This window comes from Pongo pygmaeus, chromosome 2, assembly GCF_028885625.2.
Source record: "Pongo pygmaeus isolate AG05252 chromosome 2, NHGRI_mPonPyg2-v2.0_pri, whole genome shotgun sequence".
NCBI lineage: Eukaryota > Metazoa > Chordata > Mammalia > Primates > Hominidae > Pongo > Pongo pygmaeus.
In genome coordinates this window covers 192503668-192529127 of record NC_085930.1, presented here as the reverse complement: position 1 = coordinate 192529127, position 25460 = coordinate 192503668, and the positions used below count along the sequence as shown (strand labels likewise).

Here is a 25460-nt window from a genome sequence, read left to right as displayed (position 1 = left end):
GCTCGTCTCAAACTCCAGGCCTCAAATGATTCTCCCACCTCAGCCTTCCAAAGTGCTGAGATTACAGGCGTGAGCCACTGTGCTTGGCTGTAACCATTTTTAAATATAAATGCCTGATAAGGCAAAGTTGAAGTATCATTTAAATAATAATAGAATATAAGATATGATAAGAATAGAATCTAAATGAGCTATTATTTAATGATCAACGAGGAGTATGTTTAATTAAATTTTTACCTTACAGATCATCATGGTAAACTCTGTCTCTGACCTTCATGGCTACATCGACAAAAGCCAACTGACCCGGGAATTAGGGGGGACTTTGGAATATCGCCACGGTCAGTGGGTAAATCACCGCACTGTGAGTACCAGCTTATGTGTGCTTTTCACTGTCTCTCCTTGTTTTCCGGAAGATGGGGTGGGGGAGTTAAAGATCAACTGCCAGGAGGTCACCCTGTGACTGCCTGACCTTGGGGTGGTTGGGATTTCTCAGCCACAGAGTGGAGAAGAAGGAGCGTGGAAGGGCGAAGGCTGGGGTTTCTCCTGTTGACCACCTTATCCCACTGCATCTCCCGGTGTGGGGGTTTTGGGACACTTACCTTTGAATGCACCTGGGAAGTTTCCAGAAACACCAATAGCCTGTTGTACCTCAGAGAAACTAATTTACTTCATCTGGGATGGGTCTTAGACATTAACACACCACAGAACTCCCCAGATGATTCTAACGTACAGACATATTGACACCCATGAAGTCAGAAGAAGCTACATTTAAATATTGTCACCCCCCGGGCACTACTATAGGCGAGAAGGTGGGAGGGGGACAAGGATTGTAGAACTATTGGGTGCGATACTCACTACCTGGGTGACAGGATCAACTGTACCCCAAACCTTGGCATCATGCAATATACCCATGTAACAAACCTGCACATGTACCCCCGAATCTAAAATCACAGTTGAAATTAGTTTTAAAAAATTGTCACAATAACATGTTGTCTGATGTCGGATGAGTTTCTAAGTATTTCTGAGCTTGTTTCTTCCTCTGTTAAAATGGGACTAACACAGTATTTCTCTATAGGGGATAATTTTGCCTGCCTCGTACATTTGTCAATATCTTTAGACCTTTTTGTAGTCATAACTTAGTGGGGGAAGTTAACTGGTTGTCAGGGACTCTGCTGAACACCTTACAATGCTCAAGACAGCCTCCCACAACAAAGAATCATCTGGCCCAAAGTGTCAATAGCCAATGCTGAGAAACCCCGGACTAACAAAAGCCTCCTGAAAGTTTGATGTGGGGAATAAGTGATGTATTGTCTGTGAAAGCACCTGATATATAGTATTTTACTTTTTCCTACCTACTGATATTGGTGATTGTTATGCTAAGTTAGGAGTTTCAGTAATATTGAGGAAAAAGTGAGATCAAAACTCATTGTCATGGCTTGAAAGTTGGCGTCCCCTCAAAATTCACATGTTGGAACCCAATGTGATAGCATTAAGAAGAGGGGCCTTTTGGGACGTATTAAGTCATGAAGGCTCTGGCATCATAAATGGAGTTAGTGCCCTTGCAAAACAGGTTGAAGGGAGCTGTTATGCCCCCTCTGCCCTGTGAGGGCACAGAAGGCATCCTTTATGAGGAACAGACCTTCACCAGACACCAAATCTGCTGGGGCCTTGATCTTGAACTTCCCAGCTTCCAGAACTGTAACTGTGAGAAGTCAATTTCTGCTGCTTATAAATTACCCAGCCTAAGGTGTTTTTGTTATAGGCCATCCCTGGCCTAGTATGTAACCATGGTTTGTGGTTGTGTATGTGCTAAACATTTTATAGTGAACTTTAAAAAATACAACTAGTATTGAAAGACCAGAGATATTCTTTACATGCCTTTTACATGTATATATTTTTTATACACACACATATAATCATGTCTCATTTTATTATGCTTCACATTAGTGGGCTTCACAGATATTGCAATTTTTTAAAATTGAAGTTTCGTGGCAACTTTATGTTGAACAAGTCTATCAGCACCATTTTTCCAACAGTAGGTGCTCACTTCGTGCCTCTCTGACAAATTTTTGCAATTCTTGCAATATTTCAGAGTTTGTTATTACTGTTATGTTTGGTTTCTTTTTCTTTCTTTCTTTTTTTTTTTTGAGACAGAGTCTTGCTCTGTCACCCAGACTGGAGTGCAGTGGCACAATCTCAGCTCACTGCAACCTCAGCCTCCTGGGTTCAAGCAATTTTCCTGCCTCAGCCTCCCAAGTAACTGGGATTACAGGCACGTGCCACTACGCCCGGCTAATTTTTGTATTTTTAGTAGAGACAAGGGTTCACCATGTTGGCCAGGCTGGTCTCGAACTCCTGACCTCAAGTGGTCTGCCCGCCTCGGCCTCCCAAAGTGCTGGGATTACAGGCATGAGCCACTGCGCCCGGCCAATTGTTATATTTGTAACAGTGATCTGTGGTCAGCAATCTTTGGTATTACTATTGTAATTGTTTTGGGGTGCCGAAAACTGCATCCATGTAAGACAGTGAACTTAATGGATATATGTTGTGTGTGTTCTGACTGATCCACCAACTGGTCATCACCTGTCTCTCTCCCTCTCCTCGGGCCTGCCTACTCTCTAAGACAGAACAATATTGAAATTAGTTCAGTTAATTACCTTACAGTGACCTCTAAGTGTTCAAGTGAAAGGAAGAATGGCATGTCTCTCACTTTAAATCAAAAGCTTGAAACGATTAAGCTTAATGAGGAAGGCATGTCAAAAGTTGAGAGAGGCAGAAAGCTAGGCCTCTTAGCCTAGCCAGTTCGCTTAGTTGTGAATACAAAGGAAAAGTTCTTGAAGGAAACTAAAAATGCTACTCCAGTGAATACATGAATGATAAGAAAGCAAAATAGCCTTCTTGTTGATACGGAGAAAGTTTTAGTGGTCTGGCCCTGGATAGAAGATCAAACCACCCGCAACATTTCCTTAAGCCAAAGCCTAATCCAGAGCAAGGCCCTAGTTCTCTTCAATTCTATTAATGAGAGAAGAAGCTGCAGAAGAAAAGTTTGAAGCTAGTAGGGGTTGGTTTGTGAGGTTTAAGGAAGGAATTCTTCTCTGTAACATACAAGTGCAAGGTGCTACTACAGAAGCTGCAGCAAGTTATCCAGAAGATCTAGCTAAGATCATTGCTGAAAGTGGCTACACTCGGCTCGGTGCAGTGGTTCATGCCTGTAATCCCAGCACTTTGGGAGGCCAAGGCGGGCAGATCACCTGAGGTCAGTAGTTCAAGACCAGCCTGGACAACACGGTGAAACCCTGTCTCTACTAAAAATACGAAAAATTAGCTGGGCGTGGTGGCAGGTGCCTGTAATCCCAGCTACTCAGGAGGCTGAGGCAGGAGAATAGCTTGAACCCGGGAGGCGGAGGTTACAGTGAGCTGAGATCGTGCCACTGCACTCCAGCCTGGGCAACAAGAGCAAAACTCATCTCAAAAAAAAAAAGAAAAGAAAAAGTGGCTACACTCAACAACAGATTTTCAATGTAAATGAAACGGCCTTCTATTGGAAGAAGATGCCATCTAAGACTTCCATAACTAGAGAAGTGAATGCCTGGCTTCAAAGCTTAAAAGGACAGGCTGACTCTCTTGTTAGGGGCTAACACAGCTGGTGACCTTAAATGGAAGCCAATGCTCATTTACCACTCCAAAAATCCTAGGGCCCTTAAGAATGAGGCTAAATCTACTCTGCCTGTGCCCTAGAAATAGAACAATAGAGCCTGGATGGCAGCACTTCTGTTTACAGCATGGTTAACTGCATATTTTAAGCCACCTGTTGAGACCTCCTGCTTAGACAAAAAGGTCCTTTCAAAATATTACTGCTTATTGGTGATGCATCTGGTCACCTGAGAGCTCTGATGGAGATGTACAAGGAGCTGAATGTTTTCATGCCTGCTAACACAACATCTATTCTGCAGCTTGTGGATCAAAGAGCAATTTCAACTTTCAGTTTTACTATTTAAGAAATACATTTTGTAAAGCTATACCTGCCATAGATAGTGATTCCTCTGATGGATGTGAGTAGAGCAAATTGCAAACCTTCTGGAAAGGATTCATCATTCTGGATGCCTTTAAGAACATTAGTGATTCATGGGAGGAAGTCAAAATATCAATATTAACAGGAGTTTGAGAGAAGCTGATTCCCACCCTCATGGATGACTTTGAGGGGTTCAAGACTTTAGCTGGGGAAATAACTGCAGGTGTGGTGGAAATAGCAAGAGAACTAGAAGTGGAGCCTGAAGATGTGACTGCATTGCTGCAACCTCATGATAAAGCTTGAATGAATGAAGAACTGTTTTTTACGGATGAGCAAAAAAAGTGATTTCTTCATCTTTCTGGTGATGATGTTGTGAACATTGTTGAAATGACAACAAAGGATTTAGAATATTCCATAAACTTAGTCTACAAAGCAGTGGCAGAGTTTGAGAGGATTAACTCCAATTTTGAAAGAAGTTCTATTGTGAGTAAACTGCTGTCAAACAGTATCGTATGCTACAGAGAAATCTTTCATGAAAGGAAGTCAATTGATGTGGCAACTTCATTGTTGTCTTACTTTAAGAAATTGCCACCGCCATTCCAGCCTTTAGCAACCATCGCCCTGATCAGTCAGCAGCCATCCACATTGAGGCAAGACCCTCCAGCGGCAAAAAGATTGTGATTTGATGAAGGCCCAGAAGATTGTTAGCATTTTTTAACAATAGAGTATTTTTAAATTAAGGTATGTGGAATTTTTGACATAATGCTATTGCACACTTAATAGACTACAGTATACTGTAAACATAACTTCCCTTTGCATTGGGACACAAAAGAATTTTTGTGACTCACTTTATTGTAACATTGGCTTCATTGCAGTGGCCTAGAACCAAATCCACAATATCTCTGAGGTTTGCCTGTATATATAACTAGGAATAGTATAACCACACATATACAGTACATATTGTTTTATAAGTGAGATATATAGATTCTTTTCTGTGTGACGGTGCATTTTCTGGGTGTCACCTCTTTGAACGAGAGACTCAGAAAGTTAGAACTCAAAGGAATCTTAAAGATCATGTGACTCAATCACTTTATTTTATAGATAAATAAACTGACGTTCAGTGTAAAGAGGTGACTTATCCAAAGTCAACTAGTGGCAGCATTGAGACTAAAACCAGCCTCTTTTTAATCTCCCTATCAGAATCAGGTCCTCTATACCATTTCCAAGGTGAGGTGATTATTCACTAATTTTATCAACTAAATCTGTTGTCTTTCCATCAAGAGAGCATGATGGTGAATGTTAATCTCTCCACATTGTTACAATTGTCTGACCTTCCAGGCCATCGAAAACTTTGCCTTGACCTTGAAGACCACTGCCCAGATGCTGCAGACATTTGGGGCCTGCCTGGCCACAACAGAGCTGCCCAGAAGCATGCTATCCATGGAAGACCTTCTCATGTCCCACACAAGGCAGTGGGACAAGCTGCAGGTGAGCGGTCAATGGCCTCTCAGAGGCCAGCGTCTGTGCCAGCAGGTATGCCTGCCTCTTGGAGAGAGCTGGGAGCAGAATTAACAACAGTTAAGCCCTCATTTCCTTCTTCTTTAGTGACTTGGAAGCCACTGATCAACTTAAACCTTCCAGACAGGCAGTTTGTAATGAAAGAAGTCTCTTGAGACTGGGTGGTGAGTGAGTCTCTTGAGACTGGGTGGTGAGTGAAGAACGGTGGGAAGAAGCACAGGGAAGGGCTTTTCCAGCTTTGTCCGGGTGAGCTGAGACATGTGAGCACCCTTTCAAGGGTCGCCCTCCCGTGATCCTGCTCATGACAGAGCAAGACAGAACATGCTGAAATTGCAGGGGTAGGGGCTGGCTTTTGAAGTATAAGCTTTCCAGCAGTGGTTATAAAGTTTTGGGGCAGACTAATAAGTGGACTTATTGCTTCACTTTCTCAGGAGTGTGTCTTTTTATTTGGGGATGAATTTGAGAAAAAGGACTATGGAAGGCGCCCTGACCTGAGTTGAAGGACAGGCACCTATTAAATGATTCATAAAAGCACGTCAGAACCTGCCGAGAAAAGGGAGCTTGGCAGGTTCTTTCAGTCATGCAGTACAGGGAAATCTTCCTGGGGCTTCTCCCTGGATGAGTGTCGGCACCTTTCTACCTTGGGAAGCACAAACAGACCGAACCCATTATTTCACAGAAGCCCAGTTTTCAATAGGGCAGCAAAATGAGGATTGGACGGTCAGTGTATGTGTCTTGGCCTCATGGAACTTGGGAAGAGTTGAACTGTTGTGTCTGTGACCAAAAATTTGCAAAAATGCTTTGCTAGATGGTTGATTTGTTCATTTATTCAACATTTATTGAGCACCCACCACTACTTGCCAGGGAAACCAAAAACGCAACCTCAACGAACACATAGTCTAGTTAGGAGAGTCTCAGAGTCTAGTAATTGAGGCAAATTAATGTTTCCATGTGCCAGGGAACACCGTTAAATTCAGTCTTTAAGGAGGTTGTTATTCAGAAAAACAATGGCCGGGTGTGGTGACTCATGCCTGTAATCCCAGCACTTTGGGAGGCCGAGGTGGGCGGATCACTTGAGGTCAGGAGTTCGAGACCAGCCTGGCCAACATGGTGAAACCCTGTCTCTCCTAAAAATATAAAAATTAGCCAGGCTTGATGGCGGGCGCCTGTAATCCCAGCTACTCAGGAGGCTGAGGTGAGAGAATTGCTTGAACGTGGGAGGCAGAGGTTGCAGTGAGCCGAGGTCTTGCCACTGCACTCTGTCCTGGGCGACAGAGCGAGACTCCATCTCAAAACAACAACAACAACAAAAGAGAAAAAACATATTCCGAAGATTACTGTCAGTAATCAAAATATCTGGACTGGGCTGGGTGCAGTGGCTTATGCCTGTAATCCCAGCACTTTGGGAGGCTGAAGTGGGCAGATTACCTGAGGTCAGGAGTTTGAGACCAGCCTGGACAACATGGCGAAACCTTGTCTCTACTAAAAACACAAAAATTAGCTGGGCATGGTGGCAGGCACCTGTAATCCCAGCTACTCAGGAGGCTGAGGCAGGAGACTCGCTTGAACCTGGGAGGTGGAGGTTGCGGTGAGCCGAGATCATGCCACTCCACTCCAGCCTGGGTGACAGAGTGAGTCTCCGTCTCAAAAACAAAACAAAACAAAAAAAACACCAAAATAAAACAAACAAAAAAAAATCTGGACTGAAATTGTAAAATCCTGATGACATGATGAAAATTTTCCCTGAAAATGCCTCCGAGAAGCTTGGCCTTTGCTTTTCCAAACCTACTGGCTAAGTTCACGTGATTCCTAGGAGGTATGAGTTTGCGAAAGCAGGGTCTAGGTGCCTCCATGAAGTGCGCTAGGAAGGAGTTTGCAGTTGCACAGGCCCACAGGTGGTCCCTGATCAAAAGGAGTCTGCAGAGTGGTCCCGTTGGTGCAAAGGGGTGTCATGGGAAGGACGCCCAGTGTGGCAAGGACTGTGAAACTGAGCTCTGTGCCTAGGGCTCATGAGCACAGTGCATTCTTTGCCTCAGTCCAAGAAGGGTGTGGAGAGGTCGAAGAGCAGAAGCATTGAGATGACAATGTGGTCAGTCAGGAAGGTCTCTGGAGAAAAGGTTAAAACATTTGGATTTTAGATAAGGACACATAACTGGGGGATGAAAACCAGCCAGTCAGGTCTTGCTGTATGTGCTGGTGGGCAAGGCAGAGGGGTGGAGACAGGGAAGGCAGATGAATGGGCATTCTATAGTTTCTCTGCACAGGCAAAGAGTTCTGCAGAGGTAAAGAGGTGGGAAAGAACCAGTTTCCAGGATGGAGTAAGAGGATTTCCTTATGCATGCTAACCAGCTGTTCTCAGAATTAAAACAGGCAGCTCTGAGCAAAGGAGGCTAAGACTTCTCTCAGGTTATGGGGTGGAGTCACCTTGGAGGCCACACAGAAGTATTATTTGACATTTATACTCTATTACATTAATTTGGTTAAACACCCCCTATCCAACCTGTAAGACAAGTGAAAGGAAATTAGAAGGTTCCATTTAATTGGCCCTTTAGTAAAAGAAATGCTTGCATTTATATTCCATGCTGCTCTAAAATCATGGTGAAGACCTAAAATTATTTTAAGACAAAATTCTCAAAGCGATTTAATTTGTCCAAGTGTTTACCTCGATTAAGAATATTAAGTGAATTTGGATTTAAAATATTATCGTCTTTATTTTACCAAGTAATATTAACATCCTTTAAAAGACAATACAGGCTAGGCACAGTGGCTCAATCCTATAGTCCCAGCACTTTGAGAGGGCGAGGCGGGGGTGGATCACCTGAGGTCAGGAGTTCGAGACCAGCCTGGCCAACATGGTGAAACCCCTTCTCTACTAAAAATACAAAAATTAGCCAGGCATGGTGGCTGGCACCTGTAATCCCAGGTACTCAGGAGGTTGAGGCAGGAGAATCACTTGAACTCAGGAGGCAGAGGTTATGGTGAGCTGAAATCACTCCATTACACTCCAGCCTGAGCAACAAGAGTGAAACTCTGTCTCAAAAACAAAACAAAACAAAAAAACAAAAAACAAACCAAAAAATACAGAGAATTTCTTAAGGCCTTTTTGTGATTACTGATTATTGTCCTAATTCAAATTTGATTTCTTTGTTCCTTATCTTGTAGCTTAGAAGCAAGAATACCAAAATCATTAAACTAGAGTTATATTTTTCCTCTTTCTCATCCAAAAATGACTTAAAGAGAGAAATGGTTTATATTAGAAAAAAAGAGATACTGGCCAGGCACGGTGGCTCACACCTGTAATACCAGCACTTTGGGAGGCCAAGGCAGGTGGATCACCTGAGGTCAGGAGTTTGAGACCAGCCTGACCAACATGGAGAAACCCCGTCTCTACTAAAAATACAAAATTACCCAGGCATGGTGGCACATGCCTGTAATCCCAGCTACTCGGGAGGCTGAGGCAGGAGAAACGCTTGAACCTGAGAGGCGGAGGTTGCAGTGAGCCGAGATTGCACCATTGTACTCCAGCCTGGGCAACAAGAGTGAAATTCCGTCTCAAAAAAAAAAAAAAAAAAAGAAAAGAAGAAAACAGATACTGTTTGTTTAAACTTGTATTAATAACTTAGTAGTTTTTTGTGGTTATTTATACATATTTTATTTTACCCTTACTGGTCTTTTACCTACCTTTTAATCAAAGATTCTATATGTCGTTGAATAATTTCTTTTCCAGCTGGAAAAGTGAAAAACTATTATAAGAGTCATTCTTCAGTACAGTGAACTTTTATATCTATTTAAATATCTATAAAAGTTGTAGTGTGTGATATACCATTTTCTCCCAGCCTGGAGAGTGTTTTTTCCTAAACAACTAGCACAGCTTAGGGGATTTGGCTTGATTTCTCGAATTCCTTTCTCCTGGGATCTTTGAGATCTTTTATCTTAGGTATATGTGTCTGGTCGCCCAAACAATCAAACAGAATAGGAGAGCCATTGAGTTGGGGAGGTTTTCAGCCTCACTTGCTATTTCTCTAGGGAGTTGTTACAATTTTGTTCCAAATAATCTTCCAGTAGAACCTCTTTTCTTTTGGCCCTTCAGTATATTTAACCAATCTGTTCACACAGAAAAAAATCTCTAAACATCCACAGTGGAACAATCGTATCAAACTTTTAAGCAAACTGATGACTTTAAAGAAGGCTCTTCCCCAGAAACATAAATTCTTTCCCCCAGCCTGAGCCACAGTTTGGGCCTTAATGTATTCTTACAATCAGAGAGTGCTCCCGACTTCAGTAAGTGCTATTTTCTGTCCAGTCAAATTGCGGGCACCTTGGGCTTCATGATAAATTTGAAACCTTATTTTCTCTGATTTCACTCTCATCTGAGGGACAGAAAGGAAGAGCAGGTCTTGTAAACACAAGCAGCTTTAGCCTTCCCTGGGAGAGCTCAGTTCCTGATGAATGAGACAAGCAGACAGAACTCAGCTACCCGTCATTCCTGCTGTGTGCCTTTCCACCCGTCAAGGAGAGTACGAGCAAGTGCTCAGAGCACACGCACAATGGCACCTCCACCTTGTCTGCCAGTTGGATCCTGTTCCAAGGTGGTGGTGGGGCTCCCATTTTCTGAGGAAAGGGAACTTTGGTAGGCAATGAGCTATCTCTCAGTTTACAAGCAGTCCTTACCCTGCCACCAACAGGACCCTGTCGGCACAGGGAAAAGGAGACTCTCCGAAAGAGAGCATGAACTTATACACATGTTCTGGAAGACAGTGCCCTGAGTTTCTCCTCCAGCCTGAGTGTGGGCAGTAAAAAAATTAAATACCCAAAAAGGTTATTTTCTTTACATGGAAACTGAAACTCCATTTTTAGGCTGAACAACTTCCCCTTACCCTTTCCAAGTACCATAGTTGCTCCATCTTTCCGTCTGTGTTCATGACAGATTTTTGTAACCCTACTCAAGTTGACCATGCAGTTGAATCCCAAAGCAGTCACCAGGTCACAATTTTTGCTTGTATCCTTTTTAAACAGTGTAAAGGGGATATACAGTGTGTGACATCACTTGTGAAGATTCACCTTCCCTGTCTCACACACTTTCCTCATTCATGCTCTGCTGCACTTTGGATGTATCCCTCTTCCCAGCTTCCCCCTCCAATGTCTCCTTCTGCCATACCAATATGGCATTTCTCCTTTAGCCTCTCCACCTTTCTTCCCAACTCTTCCTCACATATGGATGTGTGTGTGTGTGTGTGTGTGTGTGTGTGTGTGTGTGTGTGTGTGTTGCTGGAAGCTCAGCAGCAGTTAAGAAAATGAGTGGGAAAAGCCAAGACCCTCTTTAGTGGGTGGAATGAGGGAATGGCTAAGATACTGACTCAAGAGTACATTTTTCCATCATATCTAATTTGTGTTTATTCATCTGCAACCTGACTTCTTTTAGGCTGTTATTAATTTATCCAGCCTACAAATAGTTCATGAGCATTGATGAGATAAGAAATGAGGGCTGACACATGAGAATGGAAAAGAAGAGATATGCCTGATTCCCAGGCAAAAGTGCCAGCCATGTGGCTAATGTAGGGCACTATTTGGAGTGGACAGAGCCAGAGGAGGTGTCCAAAGAACCTGAAGGGCCAGCTCAGGGAAGCCAAGTCCATCATCAGCCAGATCCAGGGCCAGGTTTGAGGATGGGTATGGCAATGTAACCCTTCCAGGGGAAATTCTGGAGTAGGATGGGACACAAGGAACAAAGGTACCAGCTTGAGAGGGTCCAGGACTTCTGTGTGATCAGAGTGGGGAAGTCTAAAACTCTTCCCACAGGGAATGAGCTCTAGGCTGTGTGAAGACCACACAGGTGGCTGGGCCTAGAGGAAGTGATTCAGTGTTTGTGTGCACAGGTGATCTCTTGGTTTGTTTTAGAAGTATGGGCCTGTTCTAATGCTCAAGGGCATACCAAACCAGCCTCCTCTGACCCAGGAACCAAACCCATAATTCCCAAGCACAAAATTCTAGGTCAGGCTCTGCCACTTTTGTTTTGCAGCCCGGGCTTTCTTTATGGGTAAGGCTCAGGGCAATGAGTGATGACCTGCACTGTCCAAGGAAAGGACTACAGCTGTTGGCTTTGGAAGGAAGTAGCCTTCCACAGCTGCATAGCACTAAGTCTCTGTGTTAAAAGAGCAGAATGGGGGGTTGGCTTGGAAGTATGAATGTTTCCTTGTTAAACTGAAATTGCTGCCCATATCTGCAAACTTAAATAATTAAACAAGGCCGCAGTTGGTTGGCAGGTGGAGGGAGAGGCAGGTGTTTATTGATGAGACCAACTGAAGTATTTTTATGATCAACTAGCAGTTATTACATTATTATTGTTCAGTAGTTTCTAGCGTTCAACATTCAATATCTATCATTTTCTTGTTTCTGGTCACTGTCTTGGATTCAAACTAGATTGTATTAACTAGTTTTGCTTTTAATTTACAACAATAGCTTGAGGTATACAAAAAGCAGATGTTGATTTTGAAGAGGAAAAATATACTTTTTTTATGTATACCCTTTCGTATATTTTGAATTTTGTATCACGTCGGTGCATTACCTATCAAGGATAAGTTAATTGATTAATTTTAAAGCTGCATCTTGACTTCATTAGCATTTAATTTCCTAAATGAAAAATGTACTGATCTACTATTCTCGTCACCTCAATTCTACCAAGAATTTGTTTTTTCTAATTCCTTCTAAGAGAAACTACTTTTATTTTCTAGGATGAGCTGAAATTACTTGGAAAGCAGGGGACCACATTGCTGTCATGCGTCCAAGAACCAGCAACCAAATATCCAAACAGCAAACTCAACCTCAATCAATTTGAGAATGTAACTACCATGGAAAGGTGAGTGAGTGAGGTGGAGTCAGCCTTTTCAGGAGAGAATATGTAGACCTAGATGTTCTGGAGCAACCAAGAACAGATTGGAACAGTCAATATTTGGTCTTAGTGGGGCCAAGGAAGAAGAATATTTGAGACAACAAAGGAAAAAAGAATACGTCCATCTGGCATCCACATACAGAGATCTTTTTATGAGCATTCCATTCCCCCCTCTTCAATGTATATGACATGTTCCCACACTAGGATTTTGAGGGAGAGGGTAGTATTTACTGGGCTTCATTTCCAAGTAACAGTTTGGCTTGGAGCTGTGCTTTATATTCGTGTAGTCTCAGGTAGAAAGAAAGAAGGCATGAAGGTAAGATCAGCCGGAGCACATTCTAAAGCACAGCAGCTGCATCTGAAGCAAAGTCGCTGCCTGCACTGTGGGTGTCCTGCTTGGAAAATGAAAGGTACAAAGCCCGCTGAGCCAGAAGAAAGGCATAGGTGACACGTGCTTTCATAATAAGGAGATGGTCACAATTGACACCACTGACCGAAGACACAGGTGTTCTATCCATAGGCCTATATGGATGCCTGTGGAAATGAATGCTAACCTAACATCACTTTCTCATTCTTTCTTGAAAGGTTATTAGTTCAACTGGATGAAACAGAAAAAGCCTTTAGTCAGTTTTGGTCTGAGCATCATCTGAAGCTTAACCAGTGCCTACAACTACAGCATTTTGAGCATGACTTTTATAAGGTATTCTTTTCTTGTTTAATATAACTTTCTTTTCTGGTACCGGGACCTCTGGTTTTCTCTCCCTCCTCACTCTTTGGTATGGGGTTTCCCTCTTTTCCCTAATCCAGCTTTCTCCTTATCTCCTTGCTTCTTTACAGACCACCCCCTCCAACCCCCTTCTCACTTTTTCAGTGGAGTCAAACTGTTCTAGAATCCCATTTACCTGTTGATGTACATGGCATTTCAGTGATGGTTTATCTTCCTTTTTTTTTTGAAACAGGGTCTTGCTCTGTCACTCCGGCTGGAGTGCAGTGGTGTGATCATGGCTCACTGTAGCTTTGATCTTCTGGGCTCAAGCTATCCTCCCACCTCAGCCTCCCAAGTAGCTGGAACTACAGGCATGCCCCACCATCACACCCGATAATTTTTTTTTTTTTTTGAGACGGAGTCTCACTCTGTCACCCAGGCTGGAGTGCAGTGGCATGATCTCAGCTCACTGCAACCGCCTCCCAGGTTCAAGCGATTCTCCTGCCTCAGCCTCCTGAGTAGCTGGGACTACAGGCGCCCACCACCACACTCAGCTAATTTTTTGTATTTTTGGTAGAGATGGGGTTTCACTGTGTTAGCCAGGATGGTCTCAATCTTCTGACCTCTGTGACCTACCTGCCTCAGGCTCCCAAAGTGCTAGGATTACAGGCGTGAGCCACTGCACCTGGCCCAGATAATTTTTAAATATTTTTGCAGAGACGAGGTCTCCCTATGTTGCCCAGGCTGGCCTCGAACTTCCAAGCACAAACAATCCTCCTGCCTCAGCCTCCCAAAGTGCTGGGATTATATGCATGAGCCACTGGACACAGCTATCTTCCTTTTTGATTGATAATCTGTTGAATATAGTTCTAATAGTTTAGCTACAGGTGAATTCTGCACCCCCAGCTTAATTTGAAAGTTAGTGAGCTGCAAAAAAAATTTTTTAACATATATAGGTATATACAAGTCTTGAATCGTTTTTGGAATTTTGAGTTTTCTTGAAGCATAACAAACCTATACCTTCAGGTGAGTGAGTGTTGGTTTACTTCTGGACTGTTCTAATGTTTCTTGTAGGCTAAGCTTGCCCTGGATAATTTGCTGGAAGAGCAAGCAGAGTTTACAGGCATTGGAGACAGCGTGATGCACGTGGAGCAACTTCTTAAGGAACACAAAAAACTGGAGGAAAAAAGCCAGGTTTGCTTTCTGACATTTTTGTGTACTGGGAGGGAGGTTGCTGTGGACAATGATGGATCATGTCCAGTCATTGCTATTGGAAGGTTGCTAAAGGACACAGGAATGCCCAGTCCTGCCCGTCAGTCACCCCAGGATCCCAAGGAGAGATGCACATTAACAACTGCTATGAATAATACGGGCAGCACAGAGTCCTATTAAAGCTGCTGGAACATACATTTGCAGTTGGACGCTCAGGTCGGGTGAGGACTCTGGACCAGCCCTGCCCTCTCACGTGGTCAGCAGCCAAGGGGGAGAAGGTCACAACAGGCGCATCACTCACCAGAACAATTATCTCAGAGTCTCACCAATCAGCTTGAGCTCCTCCCTGGAGCCTGGTCTAGGGGGCTGGGGGTTGTGGGGTTGGTAGTAAGGATGGGAAACTTTCAAAGGAGAAACCAGAAAAAAAAAACAGTTTTATACCTGGAGCAAGACAGTTAGATGGGGGAAATTGGTCCACATTAGTTCCATTGCTACACAGAATTGGCAAAGCTTTCTCCTTTCTCATGTCCCAAGAGTTGTAAATGTGAAACTTGTAAAAGAATATGTATTTTACAGTCCCATACTGGAATTAAACAGTGTCCCAGATCTGCACACAAGTCAGCATTTAGAAATCATTCCATTTTAAGTGTTTACAAATTTGGTTTATTACAAATGAAGAAAGCTGAGTCATCTCTTTCCAGAGAAGTTCCTTTCTGCTTGTTTGAAATTAGGTTCTCTATATTTTTGGGGCTTGGGGACCACGTCCCCTGTGGTTAGCGCTTCCTTTCTTAGCTAATCTGGAGGTTATGTTTCTCAGACGGCAATTTTGCAGTACTAGAGATTTGCCAAAGTGTGAGCCTCTGGCCAGCAGCACAGATGTCACCTGAGTAAGCGCTAATTAGAAATATAAAATCTCAGAGCCCACCCTGGAATTGGAATCTGCATTTTAAGAAGATCCCCAGGTGATTGACTTGTACATTACAGTTGGAGACACACACCCCTAAAGGATACAAAACAAAGTATGCCAAGGCCACACTGACTCTAAGAGCTGTCGGTTATAGATTCTGAGCTGCAGGTGCTTGTGCACATGCATGAACACACAAACCCAGCTGTGTATCCAGATCCCCGTTCAGGAATCCCATCCCTTCCTAGCGAGCGCTCTTTCTCTTACCAGTGACCATTTGACAGATAAACTAGTGCTAAAGACACATGAGTCATCAGGAACATTTATCAAACAATGGAAAAGTTGAATTTCGTATATATGATGACTATATGTCTTAGATTCTCCAGGACAGCCCCAATCTTATATCATTTTAGTTTTTTCAAAATAATTTTTTACTGAATATAGATACTATTTTTTTTTGCTTATTCATATATTAAGAAAAAGTGCCTCATCAATAAAAATGCCTTCATATATATATGAAAGTAGCTACTGACCTATCCAGAGGGTTATTTATTCATCAACAGGTATTCTTTATCCTAGGTTCCGTGGACGCAGTGGTGAGCCAGACAGTCCAGAATCTGCCCTCATGGAGCTTACATTCTACTGGAGAGAGACAGTTCACTAAAAAGCAATCAAATAAATAATAACATCAGATAGTAACAGTGATATAAAAAAGAAAACAAGATATAATAGAAAGTGACTGGGGATGCTACTTTAGCTAGAATGGTCTGGAAAGGCCTGAGAAGACGACCTTTGATCTGAGGTCTGTCTGATCTGTGTAATCATGCAGAGACTTAGGGAATAGCATCAAGGCAAGAGCGAGCTGCAGGTGCAAAGGTCCTAAAGTGGAAATGAGCTTGGTGAGTTCAAGGAACATTGCTAGAGCAGGTGGGCCAGGAGGAAATGAGGGAACAGAGATGAGCAGAGGCCAGGTAGTCCTGTTGCACCCTGAGATCTTTTGTGAGGATTTGAATTTTATTCTCAGGGGAACAGAAAGCCCTTGGAAGGTGCTCTGGGCTGTGTCTTGAATAGTGCCAATGGATCTGCATGACTGCATCACATTCTTTCTTCTGCCCACTTCCTTGAACTTGTGGTCCTTGGTATATACTTCAAAAGTTGCTAACCAGAGCTAGGGATGAAACCTATGGTTATGGAACACAGGAATGCTCTGTGAACCCATGACCCACCTTTCGTGGGCAGCATTCTTGAAGCAGCTAGACTAGCCCACTGTGGATGACCTGTGACTTGCAGGATTTGCAGACCTGTCACATCCTGTGACTTGCAGATCTTGTTTCTAAACTTGCTTCCTGAAGGATGCAGTACACCTGTGTCTCTGCCTTTGGGTGAATCAAACAAAGCTGTCTCATCGTAACTGAGATCGTTTTCAATATATCTTCCCTCAGACTTCTCAGACACATGGCTTCTTCAGATGATTTAGGGCTTGGCTAATCTTTCCATTTGTCCTTTAAAGTGTTAAAGGAACAAGACTGTGTCTGGCCACAATCTGACAAATATCTGCTTGGGGTTTGTCCTTTACTCGGCACTAAGGGGCCAACTCCCTCCCAGCACAGCCACACACTGGCTCTGGGGTGTTGCCAGCTTCCTTATTCCACACAGTGACATCATCCTCACAAGTAACCTCAGAGTCAACTCACTAACCAGGCTCCTGTCCCATGCTGATTCAGCCTGTTCTTTATCTTGTTCTCGTTTGAGGGTTTAGCAGTCTTTTGAATGCTCCTTCCTGATTCTGAAAAACAGTAGTTTCAACCATTTAGAGAAGGTCTTCTATAAAAATGGAATTTGCTGCAGGGTCTTGACTGTGGGCCATACTGAGACCCTTGCTGAGGGGCCAGCAGGGAACAGACCAGGACAGGGTGGAGGAACCACCTGATTTCAGCCTTGACCTCTCCCCATAAGGGTGCTGTGTCTAAGAAGGCATGGAACCTTAACATCTAAGGATGTCATCTAGTTGGAGGGTCATGGCTTTGTGTACATGTTTGAAATTTTCAAACACACACAGAAGCAGATAGACTGGCACAATGAACTCCAAGTGTCCATCATTCAATTTCAACAACCATTAGCTTTCTGCCTTTCTTGTTTCATCTGGCCCACCTCCCCATGCACACACTCCATCCCTATGGATCATCTGTGGGTTTGTTCTAGATTCCCTGATAGAGTAGCATCACTCGCTTTCTTGCCATTTTCTTCCCTAGTAGGCACTCTCATCTCTCATCTGTTCTACCAGCAGAGTCCTCGGGGGTAAATAAACTGTTATTTCAATAAAGATTCCTGATTGCAACTTCTAAGCTGCAACTTGACGATCCAGCCTTCTGGAATTTTCAGCATGTGAAAGATCCCAGATCGGCTTGTGATCAGGGTACCAGATTTTAGCCATTTTTTCCCTCACTCTTTCTTTTTTACTTTGGATATTTTGATGACTATTTATCCTGAGCGGGAGGTATATAAACTAAAAAAATAAGCTTCAATTTGGAGGTTTCACCATAAATTTCTTTGCAGGTACCAGAAGCATTTCATAGCATTTCATGTGGAGAGGCCAGGTGGGCTGGAAGGTGACAAGAACACAGGCTTTGGAGTCAGATAGGAATGGATTCAAATCTTGGCTCTAACAAGTACCAGCTGTATGACCCTAGTCACATTTCTTAGCCTTTCTGAATATGGTCCCCCTCATCTGTAAAGCAGAGGTAATAATTCCTACCTCACAGAGACCCTGTGAAGATTAAATGAGTTAGATTCGTGGTGGGGACTTCATGAGGTCGGCTTGCAATGTGGTTGGTGGTCAGTAGTCAGTGGTCAGAAACTATTGTTGTCCTTTCAATTCTGTAATAGTGACCTTCCAGCCATGTGGTGGCTGAATCCGGGTTGCTCCTTAGTTGCCCTTTTTTTTGAGATGGAGTTTCACTCTTGCCGCCCAGGCTGGAGTGCAGTGGCACAATCTCGGCTCACTGCAACCTCCGCCTCCTGAGTTCAAGCGATTCTCCTGTCTCAGCCTCCCGAGTAGCTGGGACTACAGGTACCCTCCACCACACCCGGCTAATTTTTGTATTTTTAGTAGAGACGGGGTTTCACCACGTTGGTCAGGCTGGTCTCTAACTCCTGACCTTGTGATCTGCCGGCCTTGGCTTCCCAAAGTGACCCACCGCACCTGGCCTCCTCAGTTGCCTTTATGGGCGTTTTTCCCTAGACCCATTTGGACCTGTTACTCACATCTTTCTTCTAACATCTCAAATGTCTTCTGGACAGTTCTGAAGGGTGAAATACTATATGCCAAGGGAAGGGCAGGCTCTGATCACCACAGGGCGATTTGGAAGTATCCTGTGGTGAATTTCCCTAGACCCAGAAAATCCTGCCCTGTCTTAATAAATTAGGCAGCTGGACTTAAAAAAAAAAAAGTGTCAACAGAGACTTTCATGCCAAGTCTCATGTTTCTATATTTGACTAAAGTCACACAAGTTCGAGCAACCAAATGAGGTCTCTAAGTTTAGGCAGAACAAGTGCAGCCATTCTTCTCTGTGTGTGTTGGTCTGAGCAGATCCTGGAGCCAGACTGCCTGGGTTTGAAGCCTGGCTCTTCTCTTTCCTACCTGGGTCACCTTGGGCCATTGTGCCTCCACTTCCCTTTGGTAAAACGGTACCAAAGGGTTTGTTGTGAAGAGTTAAGGAAATAAGCAAATGTAAAGCATTCAGAACAGTGCCTGGCATATAGTAAGCTCTCAGTAGATGTTAGCTGTTATTAACATTACAGTGGTAGAGGGATAAATTCTGGGCTATGGAACATGTCCTAGGTTCAGTCTGCAGTAGCTGAGCAGTGCTAGTAAAGGTCTGTCATTCATTCGACATTTATTCTGCAAATATTTATTCATCTCCTACCATGCCAGGTACTGTTTAAGTTCTGAGGACACAGCAGTGAACCAAAGAGTCAAAAATCACTGCCCAGACCAGGCGCGGTGGCTCACGCCTGTAATCCTAGCACTTTGGGAGGCCGAGGTGGGTGGATTGCCTGAGCTCAGGAGTTCGAGACCAGCCTGGGCAACATGGTGAAACCCCATCTCTACTAAAAATTAAAAAAAAAAAAAAATTAGCCAGGCATAATGGTGGGCGCCTGTAGTCCCAGCTACTCGGGAGGCTGAGGGAGGAGAATCGCTTGAACCCGGGAGGCAGAAGTTGCAGTGAGCCTAGATCGAGCCACTGCACTCCAGCCTGGCTACAGAGCCAGACTCCATCTCCAAAAAAAAAATCACTGCCCAGGAAATGAGTATTCCAATCGTCTTGTAGGGGTGGTAACCAGTGCACCTGGGCCTTTGCTGTTTGGAACAAGTGCTCTGGGTATTTTTGCCTCAGTCCTTTTAACTAGCCACTGCTTGATTTGTGTCACTCGTTTCTATACCAGTACTCCTCTTTGTTTTGTGCAGCATTTATTTGTAAGTACCTAAGATGCACCATGCACTGTTTTCAGTTGAATAAGAGCTGGTTCTGGACCATAGGGGTCTGTGGCATAGCGCAGGCAGCAGATAAGTGGTCACAATGTAATGAAGCAGGTGTTCTGATCAAGAGAGCACAGAGAAAGTTTTCTGGAGAAGGTGAAGTCTGAAATGTGACTTAGATCGAGTTGGCCCCAGAGGAGTATGGGTGAGGGGGAGTAGGGAAGGATGGGCTTTCTAGGCAGACAGCAGGTGGAGAAGGGATGGAGGCCTGAAGCTGCCTGAATATTTGGGGAACAATAAATGGATAATTAGTATGGTTGCAGCAGAGAATGGAGTTGAGGAAGTGGAAGAGGACTTGGTAAGTCAGGCACACCCAGGTATGAGCTAAATAATGAAAGGTCCCGTGTGCATTGCTCAAGAGTTTAAGCTTGCTCCTGAAGACCCTGGGTGCCCAGAAAAGGGCTTGAAGCTTGGGAGTGATGTAGACAAAATAAGATATGTTGGAATCGCTGCTTTGTTAGCATTCTGGAGCATGATTTGAAGGAGAGCCTGAAGAAAAGCAGGGAGACCAGTTGTCCCCATGAGAAGCCATGAGGCCTGAGCAGACAGTGACAAGGAGGTGGCAGAGACGGGGTCAGAATTTGAAAGGCATTAAGAAGGCGACGGTCCCGGCAGGACTTCATGAATGACTAGGAGGGTAAGAGGAAAAGGGTTTGGAAATTGTTGAAACCATAAACCAGTGCAAGTTAAGAGAGGGGCAAGTTGTACGCACCTGGAGTTACCATGACTCCTTATGTTACTTTAAACAGCTAAAGCAGTGCAGTGATGCACTGGATGCTTAGTGTGGCTGGCAAGGGGGCTCATAGGCTCTCTGCTCCTGGATACCTTTTGGAATGTAGCAGTCATCTGTGCTGATTGCTTCACAGAGTTCCAGCCAAGCAGGTCACTGCATCATGTAGCTCATTGGCTCATTCATTTATTTTGTTGATCAAATATTTATTGCATGCCTACTAAATGCTCTCATGGAACTTACATTTTGGTGGGAGTGAGTGGAGGAGGGAGGAATTCTTTTTTTTTTTTTTCGAGACAGAGTCTCATTCTGTTGCCCAGGCTGGAGTGCAGTGGCGCAATCTCAGCTCACTGCAACCTCCGCCTCCCAGGTTCAAGCTATTCTTCTGCCTCAGCCTCCCGAGTAGCTGGGACTACAGGTGTGTGCCACCATGCCTGGCTAATTTTTTGTCTTTTTAGTAGAGATGGGGTTTCACCGTGTTAGCCAGGATGATCTCGATCTCCTGACCTCATGATCTGCCCGTCTCAGCCTCCCAAAGTGCTGGGATTATTGGCATGAGCCACTGTGCCCAGCCAGGAGGGAGGAATTCTACATTAAAGTAAATAAAATAGTTTTTAGATAGAGATAATGCTGTTAAAGAATTAAAGTGAGGGAGAGGGCCTAGGTGATTGGGCGAATGGGTTGTAGAGAATGACTTAAGATATAGTCACCAGGGAAGCCCTGTAAGGAGGTGACCCAGGAACTCAGCTTTGCCTGACCCAGGGAAGAGCAATCCAGAGAAGGGTCAAGTCAGGAGCTAGTTTGGTGATCAGCCGTAAGCCGTATCTCTCAGCTGGATTCCTGCAGCAGCCCCTTAACAGGTCTCCCTGCATTTCCTCGTATTCTGGACACTGTACCTGGAGCGGTTCTTTCATAAACATGATCGAGATCCTTCCCCAACCCAGGGGCTTTCCTCTCACCCCGGCCATGGAACCCCCTCTTGCCTCTAGTTACATCTTCCACTCATTTCCTTCTTGCTCCCTCTGCTGCAGCCACACTGGCCTCCTTCCAGCTACCTGAACTTGTCAAACACGCCTTCACCTCGCAGCCAAGTACTGTGCGGCTTGTCCCTGACTTCAGTCTTGGCTTGTGTGCAGAGCGCTCCCAAGACCGTGCACACATTTCTTCGAAGATTCACTAGGAGGACTCCGCATGTAGCTGTATTAGAGTTATGATCTATTACAATGAGAAAGTACTAAGCAAAATTAGCAAAGGAGAAAAGCATGTGAGGTGAAGTCTGGAGGAAACCAGGCACAAGCTTCTTAGAATCCTCTCCTGTGGGAGTCTCACAGGACATACTTCCTGCCCCTGTCTATGGGTTGTGACAATGTGTGTGAAATGTTGTCTACCAGGAAAGCTCATTAGAGACTCGGTGCCCATAGGTTTTATTGGTGACTGGTCATGTTGGCAGCTTCTGTCTGGCAAGTACCAAGATTGCAGACTCCCAGAAGAAAAGCAAGTAATCACCATAAACCATACTATTTGCACAAACAGCTCAGGCATTGTGAACTATTCACATCAGGGAATGGAGGGAACCTTCCCAAAATCTAAGTTCCTAGATGCCAACAAAGGGCCAATCTTAAAATCGGGTCTTTCTAAGGCTGTAGTCTCAGGCTTTCTTTTTTCTTTTTTTTTTTTTTTTTTGGGAGACGGAGCCTAGCTCTGTCGCCCAGGCTGGAGTGCAGTGGCATGATCTTGGCTCACTGCAACCTCCGCCTCCCAGGTTCAAGCAATTCTCCTGCCTCAGCTTCCAGAGTAGCTGGGACTATTGGCGCATGCTGCCTTGCCTGGCTAATTTTTTTTATTTTAGTAGAGATGGGGTTTCCCTGTGTTGCCCAGGCTGATCTCAAACTCCTGAGCTCAGGCAATCCACTCAGCCTCCCAAAGTGCTAGGATTACAGGCGTGAGCCACCACAACCCGGCCTAGTCTCAGGCTTTCTATGTGAAGTCTTTTCTGCATAGCTTGAGTACTCCTTCTCAGGGAGACCGTCTCACCATCCGATTTAAAATACTAGCTCCAGCACTCGTCACTGTCTAAGATACCATGTAATCTACACATGCAATTGTTCATTGCTACTGTCTCCTATTAAAATGTAAGCTTCATTTCATGAGGTGGGGATTTTTGCCTGCTTTCTTTTACCAATGAACCCCCAGCACCTGTGACAGTGTTTGGCAAATAGTAGGTTCTCAATAATAGGAGAAAGATGAATGAAGGAATGCTTAAACAAACAGGAAAACTTGGCACGTGTGGTTAGAGCGAAGCGTCATGCAGAAAGAGGTAGGAAATGTGATTGAGCAGACAGGGTCAGTGTAGACAGGGCCCTTACAGGCTTTGGGAAAGGGTTTAGACAAGCATATTTCTTTCTTTCTTTTTTTTTTTTTTTTGAGATGGAGTCTTGCTCTGTCACCCAGGCTGGAGTGCAGTGGCGCAATCTCAATTCACTGCAATCTCCGCCTCCCGGGTTCAAGCGATTCTCCTGCCTCAGCCTCCTGAGTAGTTGGGATTACAGACACCTACTACCACGCCCGTCTAATTTTTGTATTTAGTAGAGATGGGGGTTTTCCATGTTGGTCAGGCTCGTCTCAAACTCCTGACCTCAGGTGATCCGCACACCTCGGCCTCCCAAAGTGCTGGCATTACAGGTGTGAGCCACCATGCCCAGCCTAGACAAGCATATTTCTTAAGTGTCATGACCACCTTTGAGTTGTCCATATCCAATTTTCACCAGTGTCTCAACTTCAGCTCACCCCCCACTCTCCTCAAGGACAGGTGTCAGTCCCTCTTCTTGTTCCTTTAGTTAATAGGGGTATTCAAAATCTCTTATTATGTGCACTCCATGCTTTTCTGCCCTAGAGTTTATTGCAATTGTAATAATTTAACGATTTGTGTAATTTAGTTGATATCTGAATTCTCCATTAATCTGAAAATTTTGGGCTTGTTAACACTATATCCTCCATGTCTAGCCCAGAAGTCAACAAGTATTTGACTGAATGACTGCTGTTGTTCAGCGTGTGGACAACTCTGGGCCAGGCTCAACTTCCTGGGCCTGGAACCATTCAGAGCTTTCTCAGGTTCTCCAGCCTTCATCCTGGGTTAGCATCTCCACAGCCTCCCTCCAGGCTTGGAGCACACAATACCAGGCAGCTCTCAGCCTCATGATGCCCTGACTTCTGATGCCTGGCTGTGGATGTTCACTTTGCAGGAGCCCCTGGAAAAGGCCCAGCTGCTGGCACTGATTGGGGACCGGCTCATCCAAAGCCACCATTATGCAGCAGATGCCATCAGGCCCCGGTGTGTGGAGCTCAGGCACCTCTGTGACGATTTCATCAATGGAAACAAGAAAAAATGGGACATTTTAGGAAAGTCCTTAGAGTTTCATAGACAACTGGACAAGGTGAGCAAAACACAGCCAAGAACATGATGTCTGCAAGATTTTCTGTGAAGAAGCTTCCATCATACTTGTCCTCCCTTCCTTGCGTGATTGCTGAGAGGCTCGAGTGCTTTATATGAAAAGATGTTCAAGAGGCATTAAAAACTGCAGATCCTAGGTTGTAGAGGTACTGAAGGTAAAAAGTGCTCTGGCCATCCCACCACATCCCATTAAAGTTAACTAAAGCCCATTTCTATCTGTGTGGAGCCAGACTTTAAGAGTGTGTTTTGGCCTGGCCCTGTGGGAACACTTCTTGATTCCCTTTCAGGTGTACAGAGAACCAAGCACTATATTTGCAGAGTGCTTCCCTCATATAAAGGCAAAGGGTTTTGACTCTTTTTGGAGAAGCTTAAGTAATAATGACCATTTTATACTCCCTACCATGTATCGAGTACCTACTCTATTCCTACCAGGAACATAATTATGTCATCTATTTATAATCCTCAAGACAACCTCTGAGGAAGGTATTAATGGCCTCATTGTGCAGAGGCAGAAACTGATACTCTGCTGGGTCTCAAAATGTAGCACACGAGAATCACCTAGTGAGCTGTTATATGGCAGATTCCCTTATGCACCACCCTGGAGACTCAGCGTCAGTAGGTCTGGAATACTGCCCAGGAACTAGTATTTTAGTAAAGTGCCCAAATGATTCTGGTGCAGGTGGTGTAGGGATGACACCAAGAAACCCTGGGGTAAGTGACTGCCCAAGACCACACATGGTGCACACAGGGGAAGCCAGAATTGAAGTCAGGCCTGCCAGATTCCACACCAAGGCTTCACAGGATAGATAGCAAGGGCGCATGCCAGGGGCCCACAGGGAGAGGGGTGTGCAGACCCTGGTGCCCTTTGGAGGTGACCTCTAGGGTATGTTCCCAGTCAGCAGGAGCAGCGGTTTCTGGAGTCTTCCCTGTCAGCTGGTCCCAGGCAGCATGTGGCTGATGGCAATGAGTCAGCATGCTCCATCCCCACAGCTATTCCTCTTGCATGGCAGGGGGCACCCACCCGGGCTGCTTACCTCATCCCATTGCTAAGGGGATTTTAATGTCAATGAAATATAGTTGTTTCAGAAGCAAGTAGCTCCGAAGGGGCTGGTGCGCAGCATGCTCTGTGTGCTGAGCTTGCTGCGGGATCAGCTGCTGTTTTCCCAACTCCATTTTTGCTCCAGAGATAATAAGCCTGGTGTGTGTGTGTGTGTGTGCGCGCGTGCACGTGCACGTGTGTGTGCGCGTGCGCATGTGTGTATGAGAAAGAGAGAGGGAGACAGAGAGAGAGAGAAAGCAAGTAGCCATAGTAACTCTACAGAAAATCCCAGCCTAATGTTTTTTGCAGATCTAGGCATGATGTGTAAAGAGAAAGTTTTCACAGCATATATCAAAGCATGAGTTCATATTATTGTGGAAATCCAAAAATGTAGGAAGAAAAAGGTTACTCATGGGCACGTACATATCCCACTATCCCCCATCTCTACATAATGGTAATTAT

General features: G+C 44.5%; 1 protein-coding gene across 1 annotated transcript in view; it reads left to right on the top strand.

Annotated features, from left to right (window-relative positions):
* The window catches only part of MCF2L2 (MCF.2 cell line derived transforming sequence-like 2), a 247265-nt gene that overhangs the window by 103554 nt on the left and 118251 nt on the right, over positions 1-25460 (top strand). The window contains exons 6-11 of the mRNA XM_054479976.2: positions 242-358; positions 5348-5497; positions 12259-12383; positions 13002-13116; positions 14197-14316; positions 23751-23942. Coding sequence (XP_054335951.1) covers positions 242-358; positions 5348-5497; positions 12259-12383; positions 13002-13116; positions 14197-14316; positions 23751-23942 — 819 coding nt within the window. The remainder of the gene's footprint in view (positions 1-241; positions 359-5347; positions 5498-12258; positions 12384-13001; positions 13117-14196; positions 14317-23750; positions 23943-25460) is intronic.